This window comes from Oncorhynchus keta, chromosome 7 (genome assembly GCF_023373465.1).
Source record: "Oncorhynchus keta strain PuntledgeMale-10-30-2019 chromosome 7, Oket_V2, whole genome shotgun sequence".
NCBI classification, from domain to species: Eukaryota; Metazoa; Chordata; class Actinopteri; order Salmoniformes; family Salmonidae; genus Oncorhynchus; species Oncorhynchus keta.
Genome location: NC_068427.1, coordinates 25,756,841 through 25,771,611, shown reverse-complemented (window position 1 = coordinate 25,771,611; position 14,771 = coordinate 25,756,841). Strand labels below are relative to the sequence as shown.

General features: G+C 46.0%; 1 protein-coding gene across 3 annotated transcripts in view; it reads left to right on the top strand.

The window, feature by feature from the left end:
• The window catches only part of LOC118386209 (immunoglobulin superfamily member 3), a 145,149-nt gene extending 130,413 nt beyond the window's left edge, over window positions 1-14,736 (top strand). For all 3 annotated transcript variants that reach the window (XM_035773752.2, XM_035773750.2, XM_035773751.2), the window contains exons 7-9: window positions 6,013-6,423; window positions 10,706-11,134; window positions 11,512-14,736. In XM_035773752.2, coding sequence (XP_035629645.2) covers window positions 6,013-6,423; window positions 10,706-11,134; window positions 11,512-11,762 — 1,091 coding nt within the window. In that variant the 3' untranslated portion in view covers window positions 11,763-14,736. The remainder of the gene's footprint in view (window positions 1-6,012; window positions 6,424-10,705; window positions 11,135-11,511) is intronic.
• Window positions 14,737-14,771: the final 35 nt, after the last annotated feature.

Here is a 14,771-nt window from a genome sequence, read left to right as displayed (position 1 = left end):
CAGAGACCCACAACACCTTCCTGTCGGAGTTCTTCATTGGAGCCTCATGAATATACATGATGAGCATGTAGGTGAGCCTGCTGAATATTCATGTCCTGGCAGGTGATGAGACTGGCTGTCTGGATGAATTCTAGAATGTTTCTTTGTTCTACATACTATTGAATACTGTACATCCCTATGGTTGGGCTGTTTTGCAACGGTCTGTGGTCTGTAGTTGATAGCATTTCATTGAGTTTAGACCGATGGGTGGTGTTCTGATTAGACTGGTAGAGAGGGATGGTAAGAGGTTAGAAAGATACTACAGAGCACAGCCTTAACAGTGCACTTTCCTTCTCCTGGACCGTAAAATACTTCCCAAAATATGTCTTCATCTGTTCCCGCACTTGACTCTGCAAATAAAGAACCGCTTCACAGAGTTGTGGCATATAGCTATGAGGACAGAGTTGTGGCATATAGCTATGAGGAGAGTGTTGTGGCATATAGCTATGAGGAGAGTGTTGTGGCATATAGCTACGAGGAGAGAGTTGTGGCATATAGCTACGAGGACAGAGTTGTGGCATATAGCTACGAGGACAGAGTTGTGGCATATAGCTACGAGGACAGAGTTGTGGCATATAGCTAGCTACGAGGACAGAGTTGTGGCATATAGCTAGCTACGAGGACAGAGTTGTGGCATATAGCTAGCTACGAGGACAGAGTTGTGGCATATAGCTATGAGGACAGAGTTGTGGCATATAGCTATGAGGACAGAGTTGTGGCATATAGCTATGAGGACAGAGTTGTGGCATATAGCTATGAGGACAGAGTTGTGGCATATAGCTATGAGGACAGAGTTGTGGCATATAGCTATGAGGACAGAGTTGTGGCATATAGCTATGAGGACAGAGTTGTGGCATATAGCTATGAGGACAGAGTTGTGGCATATAGCTACGAGGACAGAGTTGTGGCATATAGCTACGAGGACAGAGTTGTGGCATATAGCTACGAGGACAGAGTTGTGGCATATAGCTACGAGGACAGAGTTGTGGCATATAGCTACGAGGACAGAGTTGTGGCATATAGCTACGAGGACAGAGTTGTGGCATATAGCTACGAGGACAGAGTTGTGGCATATAGCTACGAGGACAGAGTTGTGGCATATAGCTACGAGGACAGAGTTGTGGCATATAGCTACGAGGACAGAGTTGTGGCATATAGCTACGAGGACAGAGTTGTGGCATATAGCTACGAGGACAGAGTTGTGGCATATAGCTACGAGGACAGAGTTGTGGCATATAGCTACGAGGACAGAGTTGTGGCATATAGCTACGAGGACAGAGTTGTGGCATATAGCTACGAGGACAGAGTTGTGGCATATAGCTACGAGGACAGAGTTGTGGCATATAGCTACGAGGACAGAGTTGTGGCATATAGCTACGAGGACAGAGTTGTGGCATATAGCTACGAGGACAGAGTTGTGGCATATAGCTACGAGGACAGAGTTGTGGCATATAGCTACGAGGACAGAGTTGTGGCATATAGCTACGAGGAGAGTGAAGATGGAACGTGTGCATGTGTTGGGCATAAAGTTTGTATCCCTGCCTGCGTTCTGGATGTGAATGGGGCTGTGTTTGTGGCCATTGTGTGCTTTACACCACTGATAAATAAGGAGCTTTATCTGGGCTCGGCAGCACACTCTGCCATTAACACCTTCTGACGATAAATTGGACACACTGAGAGAAGGAGAAAGGGGGTGGTTTCGATTAGCTTCTTAGAGAGCGTAAAAGTGTGTGCTCCTATCAATGCCACGTGCTCTGCACACGGCTAACAAACTCCAGCCGCCACACACACAGAATCTTGTTTAATTTGACAAACAAAGAGAAAACACTCACTCTGTTTTAGGAGAGTGAGGGGCTGAATGTTAATTAACTTGTCATTTAATCATGCCTGGCTATGGCAGTGCAGGGCTCTTTGGCAGTGTTTAATTTGGTCTGTTCCCTCACTGGGAGACCCAGCAGGACTGTCTAAGGGTATTCTAGCCACACCCTCAGTAGCGTTTACTTCAAGGTTAACTTATAAAACATCTCATCTATCATCTAGTATCTGATTAGCTCCCAATTCTCAGAATAGGCCCCTTTCGCTGACCAGAGTATGGGAGGGATAAAAATCATACACAGGATCTCAGCAGTACTCACTATCTCTTGTACTTGTGAAAGATTACACAGAGCTGACGGAGAGTAGAACAAATCTGAGCCTGTTACACACACACACACACACACACACACACACACACACACACACACACACACACACACACACACACACTTGAAATACTTTATTTGAATCAACATATTACATCACACACTTTAAATTCTTTATTTTAATTAACATATTACATCGCACACACACACACACACACACTTTAAATACTTTATTTTAATTAACATATTACATCGCACACACACACTTTAAATACTTTATTTTAATTAACATATTACATCGCGCACACACACACTTTAAATACTTTATTTTAATTAACATATTACATCACACACACACACTTGAAATACTTTATTTTAATTAACATATTACATCGCACACACACACTTTAAATACTTTATTTGAATCCACATTACAGCACACACACAGGCATAAGGCCTGGGTTTGAGTGACACACCAGCTAATGCAGAACATAGATGACAAGTGTTTCCAATTATGTATTTGTCTTACTTTGGGTTGGCACCTATGAGACTCATTAAAGAAACACACTCACGCAGAACATGCAAACACAATTAACATAGACATTGACAGACTCGCTAAAACACACACACACAGAATCTAGCAGTAAACGGAACTGGCAATAACTATGCAAGATGTATGGCCTTGTAACATATGTGTGATTGAACAAGTCTCTACATATATATGCTCTTCTCCCAAAGCATCAACACACACGCATACACACAGAAAATGCGGGAGATCCCTGCACATACACTGAGTGTACAAAACATTAGGAACACCGACTCCTTGACATTAACTGACCAGGTAAAAGCTATAATTCTTTATTGATGTCACTTGTTAAATCCACTTCAACCAGTGTAGATGAAGAGGAAGATACAGGTTAAAGAAGGATGTTTAAGCCTTGAGACATGGATTGTGTATGTGTGCCATTGAGGGTGAATGGGCAAGACACGATTTCAGTGCCTTTGAAAGGGGTATGGTGGTAGGTGCCAGGCGCACTGGTTTGAGTGTGTCAAGAACTGCAACGCTGCTGGGTTTGCTCAACAGTTTCCCATGTGTTTCAAGAATGGTCCACCAACCAAAGGACATCCAGCCAGCTTGACACAACTATGGGAAGCATTGGAGTCAACATGGGCCAGCTTCCCTGTGGAACGCTTTCGTCACATCGTAGAGCCCATGCCCCGACAAATTGAGGCTGTTCTGAGGGCAAAAGGGAGGGGTGCAACACAATATTCCTAATGTTTTGTACACTCAGTGTACAGTATGCACGTCCTATTCCCAGTCCATGTACTCTACATCCTCATCCCCACAGCCCTGTTTTTTGCCTCAGTTCCTGTTGAAGACAAACGCGTTTTAAGTTTGTGTTTGGGGTCCTGGTGCGGAGTCTCTCCCCCAGTCTCTCTCTGCAGTGTGAAAAGGTTTTCACTGGTCTTGTATTGAACACCACTGTGTACTGCTTCCTATAAAGCTGAAGCCAATGGACCTGTTTCAGGGCTTAATGCCTTTTATAATGGATTATAATGCACCATAATGGCCTTGAATGGCTGGTATTTGGTCAGGCTTTGAAGTTGAACAGGCCTTTTTGTAAACACTGGTCCAATGAAACAGGCTTATAACTCCCCCACTCTCCTCTGTTTTCCAAGTGGAATCTTACTTCAAATGGGGAAAAACAGTGAGGCGCTCTGTCCTTTGCCAATCCAATCCAGCACGGTTCCACTCCAGGTGATTCCGAGGTAATTCTCTCCTGGAGTATGATTGTCCGGATTCTGGAGGGTTCGTCTGTAATTCCGGCTGGAGTGGTTGTTGGGGTTGGGAGCGTTCAGAGGGGTCTCTCTCCAGTGTGGAGCCAGTCGAAGATGACTAATTTCGGAACTCACTCAAGAGGCCATTGTGGAGAGGAAAGAGGCCTGTGAAAATGCATCTTAGAGCACGGACAAATGCTAGCTCTCTAACACACACACACACACACACACACACACACACACACACGCTCTGACCATCCAAGCACATTCACCAATCTGTGAGTACGGGTGAAATTCTCTAGGCAGATTGTTGTGACTCCAGGCAGTCATTCCTATCAAAGCTCAGCACAGGCAAGTGTGTGTGTGTGTCCTATTTCATGCCCTAGTGTTCAAATGAGAATGGTGAATTAAATCGGTTCTCTTTTACATTGATGATGATAATGTACCTTTTCATGTGTGACCTAGTTAATGTTTTAGTTGATCAGTTAAGGGGTGTGTGTGTTTGTGTGTACACACGCTGTGTTTTCTCTCCTTTAAGCCTCCAACTGAGGTGCCGGTCGGTCACACTTGATGTACCTGTAGCTAATCCAATCTCACACTTGATGTCCCTTTAACCAATTCAGTCACAGCGCCCTGAGCCCCATCCTAACACTACCTCCCTGACATCATATTCTAGCACTGCCTCCCTCCATATCTCCCTCCCTTCCTCCCTCTAACTCCCACAGGCCTCTTATGCCTCCTTTCCTCATTTCTCCATCTTTTTCTCTCCCACAGCTCAGATTCCTTAATCTCCCCCTCTCTCTTCTTTGCCTCGCTCGCTTTTAAACTGAGTCTTGCGTACCCCTCTTCCCTTCACCTTTCCCTCCTAAATAGTTTCCTCTCACCCACCCAACTTATTCAAGGCCTATCTTTTTTTGGTTTTGTTGTAATTTACACCCTTTTTCTCACCAATTTCGTGATATTCAATTGCGTTCTTGTCTCATCGCTGCAACTCCCCAACGGGCTCGGGAGGTGAAGTTCGAGTCATGAGCCCTCTGAAACATGACCCACCAAGCCACGCTTCTTAACACCCACCCGCTTAACCCGGAAGCCAGCCGCACCAATGTCTCGGAGGAAACACCGTTCAACTGATGATCGAAGTCAGCCCGCAGGCGCCCAGCCTGCTACAAGGAGTCGCTAGAGTGCGATGTTAAGTTAAGCACCCCCCTGGCCAAACCGTCAGCTAACCCAGACAACGCTGGGCCAATTGTGCACAGCCCTATGGGTCGCGGCTGGTTGTGACACAGCCTGGGATCGAACCCAGGTCTGTAGTGACGCCTCAAGCTTTGCAATGCAGTGCCTTAGACCGCTGTGCCACTCGGGAGGCCCCAAGGCCTCTCTTTTCATCCCTCTCTGCCATACACTGACAGCCTTCCCTTCCATCTCTCCTTGCCTCTCCTCCACCCACACACTAATATCCTCTCTTTTTCGGCAGGAAATGAAGACCGCCTCAACAAGTCTGTCACAAACAGAAATGACATTGTGTACCTGTCACCACCATTCACTTGTTTCTATAAACACTGAAATAACTGTTTCCTCTCTCTCCTTTTCCTCCCCCCACTACCTTCCTACCCTCCCTCTCTTCCCCTCTCTCTCCTTTTCCTCCCCCCACTACCTTCCTACCCTCCCTCTCTTCCCCTCTCTCTCCTCTTCCTCCCCCCACTACCTTCCTACCCTCCCTCTCTTCCCTCTCTCTCTCTATCTCCTCTTCCTCCCCCACTACCTTCCTACCCTCCCTCTCTTCCCCCTCTCTCTCTCCTCTTCCTCCCCCCACTACCTTCCTACCCTCCCTCTCTTCCCCTCTCTCTCTCTCCTCTTCCTCCCCCACTACCTTCCTACCCTCCCTCTCTTCCCTCTCTCTCTCTCCTCTTCCTCCCCCACTACCTTCCTACCCTCCCTCTCTTCCCCTCTCTCTCTCTCCTCTTCCTCCCCCACTACCTTCCTACCCTCTCTCACTACCCCCCTCCATTCCTCTCCCCCCTGTCTCTCCCCCTCCCCTGTCTCTCCTCCACAGTGAGTAAGCTGCGGGTGCAGAAGACCAACCAGTCCCTGGTCTACCTGGAAGATAGTCGCGTGCGTGTCAACTGCTCCGTGACGTCCCAGACCAGCCAAGACTCCCAGCATGCCGTGCTCTGGTATGTGCGCCGTGCGGCAGGTGCTGAGGCAGATGAACTACTGCTGAGGATTGAGCGCTCGGGCGCGTTTGAATATGGCGCGTATGCGGACGAGGAGAGGTTGAGGCGACGAGTGCAGGCTGAGAGGCTGTCGCCACGGCTCTACGCGCTGACACTGAACAGGGCAGAGAGCAGCGACTCTGGGACGTACTACTGCCTGGTGGAGGAGTGGCTCACAGACCCAGACGGAGCCTGGTACAGACTGGCACGGGACTCCTCAGGATTCACACAGGTCCTAGTCAGACAACCAGGTGAGGACAGAAAGGAGGGAACAGGGGAAGGGATGACGGGAGGGATATAGAGCTGAATGGGATGAAGCCTGGTACAGACTGGCACGTGACTCCTCAAGCTTCACACAGGTCCTGGTATGACAACCAAGTGAAAACAGAGAGGAGGGATACTGGTACAAACTGGCACGGGACTCCTCACTCAGCCTTTACACACAGAAATCTTCCTAAGAGAAACATCAAGAGCCCAGTGTCTCTCTCTGTCTCTGTAGTGTTTAGCAGCTGCTGTTCTCGACCCATGTGGTTCATTTATCTTCTGGCAGTGACCAGTTGTGCCCTCTCCCCCTGCCCTAAAGGCCGTCTCGCTTTGATGACCTCATCACCATCCACCTGCCCTAGGCAGAGCTCAGGTGGACGTGGTGGGTGTTGCCCTGGTGCCAAATGGGCAGAGCCTGGCAGAGCTGAGAGGCATAAACCACATGCCCATAATAAGTCCATTTTGTGCCGACACCAACTACACACAACCTCACCTCAGCCCCATGCCACCCTACCTACCGAGCTGCTACCTTACTCCCCTCAAACCCAATGGCCCCAACCCGACCATGTACTATACAGACTTCCAAGCCCCCCTCCTAGGGCTGGGCGATAGATCTGATTCATTTGAATGTATGTTTTTGCATAATATTCCAAATGTCTGTACTGCAAGAGTCAACATGTTTTCCGTTTTTATGGGCATTTATGTCTGCTTGTTGTCTTTTTGGTCTCGTCTCCTTCACTCCTTCTGTGCTGTGTGCACCTCCTCATTTACACCAGAGATCTGCATATAATGACGAGATGCTCATATCTCCACTCTAACAATGTCCCAAATGCATGAAGGCAGAAACGTATTGGCCTTAATTTGGACCGATTTTGGCGAAACCTCTCGCTTTGCCACTTCCTCATTAGAAAGGTTAACTTTTCTATTACAGTAAAATAATGTCTCCGTTTCAGTGTCCATATGACTGTTCGTGTTGGACCAAACCGCTTGTCAGAGAGGAAGAAGTGATCTTGGGGTGTGTGTGTAAACGGAGAGTCTCAACTCCTCAAATGACTCACAGAGCAGACACTACTAAAACAGGAGTATCAATGGACATTGATTCTGGAGAATGAAAGCCCAGTTTGTCGCGCAGCCACATTGGGGTACCGCTAGCAGCATTTATCCAAAGACTGTTCTACCAGCTGTCTTGTCTGTGTTTTATAAATGTGCAATAAGCATAAAACACAATTAGATAATACATTGGCAATTCATTCTCATTCTGAAAAATAAGGTAGGCTTGATTTCAACACCTGAACAAAGTGGACCGGCTGGCAATCGGAGGCGGACAGAAGGGTGTGTTCAAAACAATAGAAAGATTAGCTGGCTACTCACTAGCATGTGGGCTTGTGCTTGAGAAATTGTTTATGAGACCTGTGTTAATGTTTTATAATGCCTGCAACAAGAAGATAGTCATTATTAGTGAATGTACATTATACATGGTTCTGGTTATAATTATTATTTTTTTTTTATCTATTTTAATTAACATATTTAAAAGCCAGATCAGTGATTGCAAAAAAAGCAGGTTAAAACTACACTGAACAAAAATATAAACGCAACATGTAAGGTGGATCCCATGTTTCACGAGCTGAAATAAAATATCCCAGAAATGTTCCATGCGCACAAAAATCTTATTTCTCAAAAATGTTGTGCACAGATTTGTTTACACCCCTGTTTGTGAGCATTTCTCCTTTGCCAAGATAATCCATCCACCTGACAGGTGTAGTACATCAAGAAGCTGATTAAACGGCATGATCATTACACAGGTGCACCGTGTGCTGGAGACAATAAAAGGCCACTCTAAAATGTGACGTTTTGTCACTGATGTCCACAGATGACTCAAGTTGAAGGAGCATGCAATTGGCATGCCGACTGCAGGAATGTCCACCAGAGCTGTTGTCAAAATTTTATGTGCATTTCTCTACCATAAAGCCGCCTCCAATGTCGTTTTAGAGAATTTGGCAGTACTGTCAACCGGCCTCACAACCGCAGACCACGTGTATGGCGCCGTGTGGCCGAGCGGTTTGCCCAATGGTGGCAGTGAGGTAATGGTATGGGAAGGTATAAGCTACCGACAACGAACACAATTGCATTTTATTGATGTCAGTTTGAATGCACAGAGATACCGTGACGAGATCCTGGGGCCCATAGTCATGCCATTCATCCGCCTCCGTCAACTCATGTTTCAGCGGTCTAAGGCACTGTATCTCAGTGCTAGAGATGTCACTACAGACCCTGGCTCGATCCCGGACGTGATCGGGAGTTCCATAGGGCGCCGCACAATTGGCCCAGCGTCGGCCAGATAAGGGGAGGGTTTGGCCCGGTTTAGGCCGTACTTGTAAAATAAGAATTTGTTCTTTAACCGATATGGCTAGTTAAATAATAAAAAAAATATGTCCCAGTTCTTCGATGGCCTGCATACTCAGACATGTCACCCATTGAGCATATTTGAGATGCTCTGGATTGACGTGTACTACAGTGTTCCAGTTCCCACCAATATCCAGCAACTTCACACAGCCATTGAAGAGGACAGCATTCCACAGGCCACAATCAACTGCCTGATCAACTCTATGCAAAGGAGATGTGTCGTGCTGCATGAGGTAAATGGTGGTCACACCAGATACTGACTGGTTGTCTGATCCACTTCCCTAACTTCTTTTTTTTGGTAAGGTATCTGTGACCAACAGATGTATATCTGTATTCCCAGTCATGTGAAATCCATAGATAAGGACCTAATGAATTTATTTAAATAGACTGATTTCCTTATATGAACTGTAAGGAAGTAAAATCTTTGAAATTGTTGAATGTTGCTTTTTATATTTTTGTTCAGTATATTTTGATCAAATTAAGTACATTATTAGTGGGTCTTATGGTTGTGGAAGGATTATATTTATTTCACACGCCCTAAATTCATTACATTATTGCTGACTGTTTGAAATGCAGTGTATTTGACCTTTAGTTGTACAACTAAACTGATTTAGATAAGAAAAAAAATATGTGATTTTTAGGCCATATCGCCTTCCCCCCCTCCACCCAGCTACCCTGCTATTACCCTCCTCACCCCCCTATGCCTCCTCTCTGACCCCCAAAGGAAGGTGACTGTTGATAGACAAACATGGCTACACCCTCCCCTAACATCTCTGAAAGCAATCTGTTGTGCCAGGGGTCCTGTGAGTAGGGCATTGTAAATGCAGTGTGAACTGTGCGGGTGTCTGTGACATCTGCCCAACTGCAACATGAAGATCAGACTGAAGGCCTGGAGCTGGTCAGGGAGCAAAAGCACTCGTATGTTATTTTAGCAGGAAAGTGGACACTTCCTCCCCACACATTGCAGAAACGTATCTATTTCCTTCAAGTGCACACCCTTGTGCATGTGTGTATTCATGATTGTGTGTGTATGCATATCAGTGACTCACTTTGTTTGAGTCTCACCTCTGTTTCCTTCAGGATTCCAAGGCTCACCAGGGGATTTGGTTATTATCAAACACCATATCAGGGAGTGCTCATTCCATATAGTTATAGATGTACAGCTATATAAATATATAATGATGGGCTGCAAATTTACAGTCCTGATTTCCCAGGTGGCTGTTGGGAGGGTCTCATTAAGGTGCTAAAGAATGCAGTCACCCAGGAAGTCAAACAGAAATGGTTCAGATGCCAGTTCTCTCCTTGTCTGTCTTCTTTCCCTCTGCGCTCTCCTTTTTAACAAGAAGAAACATTACAGACAGCCTGATCTAGCAGAGTCTTTTTAAGTTCACTTCTTTTTACTTGTTCTAACTGGGTCAGTGTGAAGGCCCTGTAGGAGTGTAGCCATCCCACACAGACACTCTCCCCCTGGGCTAGTAGCCTCTAAGAGGGAGGGAGGCCTGGAGCAGAACAGCAGACTGGAAAGGCCATGGACAGCTGGTGGGGCTAGTTACCCTGTTAGACATTTTTTTTAGGATTTGGGGTTTTGGCATTTAAGGGTAGTTGGGCACATAAAACTGACAATGAGAGATGTTTTGCTATCAAATGAGTTTATGATTGTGTTTTTGATTATGTGTGTTGAGGTTCTGAAGTATAAACTGATTTGAAGCACATCTGCCAGTCTGAAGTTTTCTGTTTAAAGGCATGACAATTATTCTGCCCAAGAAATGAGCTTCAATTGGAATGTTATTTTATTCCCCCTCTCTCTTCCTTCACCCTTTCTTTCCTCCCTCCCCTCTCTCTCCCTCTTCCTCACTCTCTCTGTAGAGGTGCGGTTGCAGGTGGAGGAGTCGGAATCTAACATCACTGTGTCCCAGTCTGGTTCCATCCGGTTGGGCTGCAGCATCCCTTCCCAGTCCTCCCGAGACTCCCGCTTCTCCGTGTCCTGGTACGTGGAGCGCCCCGAGGAGGAAGATGAGGAAGAGGAAGACCAGTTGTGTGTGTTCTCCATTGGACACGATGCAGTGTTCGGGAACGGGAACTGTAGCCCCACCGAGGAGGCGGGGCCTAACTCACGTCTGCAGTTTGAGAGGACAACCTCTGACCTCTACAGCCTGACCATCCAGGGAGCACGGCCGGCTGACACGGGGCGCTACTACTGTCACGTGGAGGAGTGGCTGCTCAACCCCCGCAACGCCTGGTATCGCCTGGCGACCAACAACTCTGGTGTCACCATCGTCACCGTGATCCAGCAGGGTAAATCAATCAATCAAAACATTTTTTTTTAATAGTGTTTTTTAAAATAAAACGGTACCACATGGTGAATAACAATGGCCTGGGGCTACAAAAACATTTAGGCTGCACTGCGTTTTCCCCACCCTGGCGAACTAACTCCTCCCATTTGTGTCATTCTACAGATGGCATATGAGATCATTGGCTCGTGCTGATGATTCTGGTCTTTGAGTTAGTACTGACACACTCACAGCTATGACTATAGACTGCTATAAGTAGCATGCCAAAGAAACATCAAACTACACCATAATGTAATGCTCTCCATTGATGTCATTGTTTCATCTATATCGCACTCTCATTCAATTCTCTTCTTTCCCTTCTCTCTCTCTCCTTCCCCACAGTCTCCACACTGCAGTCGGGGGTGTGTTCCAATGACTCTCTCTTTTACTTTATCTTCTTCTACCCGTTCCCCATCTTCGGCATCCTCCTCATCGCCGTGCTCCTGGTGCGCTATAAGAGCCGTAGCCACAGCAAGTCCCAGGAGGGCAAGAACGGCGCCCCCTTACTGTGGATCAAAGAACCCCACCTCAGCTACTCGCCCACCTGCCTGGACCCACCCGCCCTCAGCCTGCACCCTGGCTCAGTGGAGTAAGGAAGCAACTCATAACCCTCCTCCACCCCGTACTCATCGAGGATCCAACCAATACCACGCCAGGGAGGGTCTACTTCGGACCTCCACCTGACCAACCACTGCTGTGTCCAAGCTGTCAGTCAATCTGTTCGTCCATGTATAACCCCCCCCCCCGTGGTTGCCCCGGCTGTGCTGGCTGCCTGTCTGTGAGATACTCTGCAGCAGCCCTGTCGTGTGTGTGTGTCTGTGGAAGTGTGAGTGTATGTATCTCTCGCTCTCATCTTCTCTTCGTTCAGTGAAAAACATAACTACAGTTATTTTTCTTTTTTAAAATTCTGTTTTTCAACAGATGTCTGCTAGAATGATACAATCTGGGAACGAGAAAATGACTAGTCAAGGACCCTATATGGGCATACTGTTCTGTACTGAACTGAGGACGTAGTGAGGATAATAAGGAATCTCTCTCTGTGCTCGTTTGACTTAGCACTGAACTCAGATCAGTCCCTGCCTGGCCTTATACCTTGGTTACCATAGCGAGGGCCCTTTTCAAACTGACTCCAGCGCTGTGGAATAGACTTCCACAAAAACACACAAAGACAATTAGAAGAGATGTGTGCGTGACAATGTGAAAGTGTGTGTGTGTTCACCCACCTGTCTCCTCAGTGTGTTTGCCTTGGCAGACAGAGACAGACCTAGCGAGCCCATTGAACATTGCCAGACACTAGGCATCGGTGTGAATGCACACCTCTTCTCCTCCTCTCCAGAGTGAGAACGAGGGAAAGAGAGAAGGAATGAGGATAAATGAACATATTTTTGACATGAGGGATATTTCAGTGCCAAGAACTTATTCCAGGCTGTCCTCTGCAACAAATGTTTGAAGTTTAAAGGGGTGAGCAAAGCCGATTGGTTCCGAGGCACTCTGTAAATATGGCTGCCGACCCCATGCTGGGGGATTATAGGCCTTGTAGGCAGAAAGGGCGATTTTTACGCTTATGTTAAACCCGTTGAGTAGTTTCTGCATAAATGTATTGACACAGTGGGATTTATTGACTGAAATGAAATTCTCTGCCATTTCATACGCTGTCTGCTATTACTACCACATGCTGTCTTTAATAGACATGAATTAATGGGTACAAGCTGTACAGGGGAGGGGAGCTGAGCCACAAGACATATCATCACTAGAGATGTGTGTAGAGGTTAAGCACATGCATATTAAAACACACACACGCACACACAACCAGCTCTTTGGACAACGTGTAGAGAAAACGAAAGCATCCCCAAAAACAGATTACCAACACACCATGAGAATTAATATCATGTCTGATTTTATTTGGATTTTTTGTACCTTCATTTATATATTTTTGTTATTTTATACTGTTTTGCATAGTTCATGTACATGTCTTTTTCGAATTCTCCAAGTACTGCTCTTTGACTTGTGTTGCCAGGCAACCACACCACACAGATAAAGTCATGATAACATTGTGCGTCCATAGTCATAGTCACAGGCACTGAAATGTCGTAGATATAGAAATGCTAGATTAATTTGTTCTGCGCAGTCAGTGGCATCACATTGAAGATTTATGTTTTGGCCAGTGTGGAAACAGTAACTAAATGCTCTATACCTGTATTGGAAACCTAGCAGCTTTACTATAGGATGTACAGTAGATTAACAGCGAGAGTCACAAAATGATCCACTTTAAGCTTTTGCTCGTCTTGTTTATTTATTGAAATGTACCGTGACACCTAGTTAGGATGTGTGAGCTTCATAGAAATGCATTAGACTGCCATAGTACACTTGGCAGAAGGGTTAGGAATCAGTCACATTCCCATAGTATGGAACGGCCGGGAGAGGAAGTGTGACATTCCTGTTCCGTAAAATAACCCTTTCACTGCCAGACTGCTGAAAGCTCTCGTCATTCTCTTCTCAATCGTGTCGAAATGTATATTGCATGACAATATTGCAGGAAGCGTTTTGATGTTTTGTAACCTTCAAACTTTTTAGCGTCGTGTTTGTGTGACCGAGCGATGCCAAGCCCTTCACTTCCTGTGCCAAGTGTCAGACAGATCTACAGAATAGGAAGTCACTTTGAACAGCAGATTTATGGGGGAGGGAGAACAACTTTGGTTGTTTCTATTCTTTTCCATCTGCCATTCAAATCCTGAGAGAGCGGAAGGCCTCATCACCTGCATTGGTTGACAGCTATAGAACAATGCTTTCATGTGTGTAGCTGTAGCACCAGGCTATGTTAGCAGGTTAGGTCAGCAGCATGATATTTACTTATTCGCACTAGGCTAGATCTATCCATCATTGGGTTAGACGTGTTGTTGTGGCAGTTGAAAGAGCAGCTCAAGCCAACTGTGCTCAACCCTGTCACGAACCCAAGACGCTAAGATAAGATCTGGTCCAACATCTGACCAGAGGTGGACCCTCATTTTTAAACTTCAACCATTTTTCATTGGTTTTGCCACAATTCAGTGATAAGGAAATCGGCAAATCCCTGAGCAGCATGCAGGATCTCTGAATCTAAACCAGGAAGTGGAGGGGTGCGGCTTTGGTGTGGTGCCACAGTGCGTAATTGGAGCTGTGTTGTACTCTGAACTGTGTTTTTGTAGTAATCAACATCCTTAGACGAAATCCTAAATGCTCTCCAGACGCTCCGACAGTGTTGTAGCTGCGTTCCGAGGGCTGCATGCAGTGACTGTGGCTCCAGATTTAGCTGGAAAATTACTTTGTGGTGAAGTGTTCAGTTCAGCCAGTGCTGCTTTTTTCCAGTGATGTATTTTTGTTATTTTTCCAAGTCTATGATAAATGATAGTGCACTGAAATGAAAAGGCCATAGCTTTTTTTAGACGCTTATTGTGTTTTTGTGTATATGACATGTTTTTGTTGATTTTTATTCTGATATATATTCTATTGAATAGTAACCACTGCTATCATTCAAAAGGCACTTTGCTATTCTGTCAGTTTATTGCAATAAAAACATGTTCAGTGCAACCTTAGGTGTTGACATTCCTCCTGACCCTTCTACA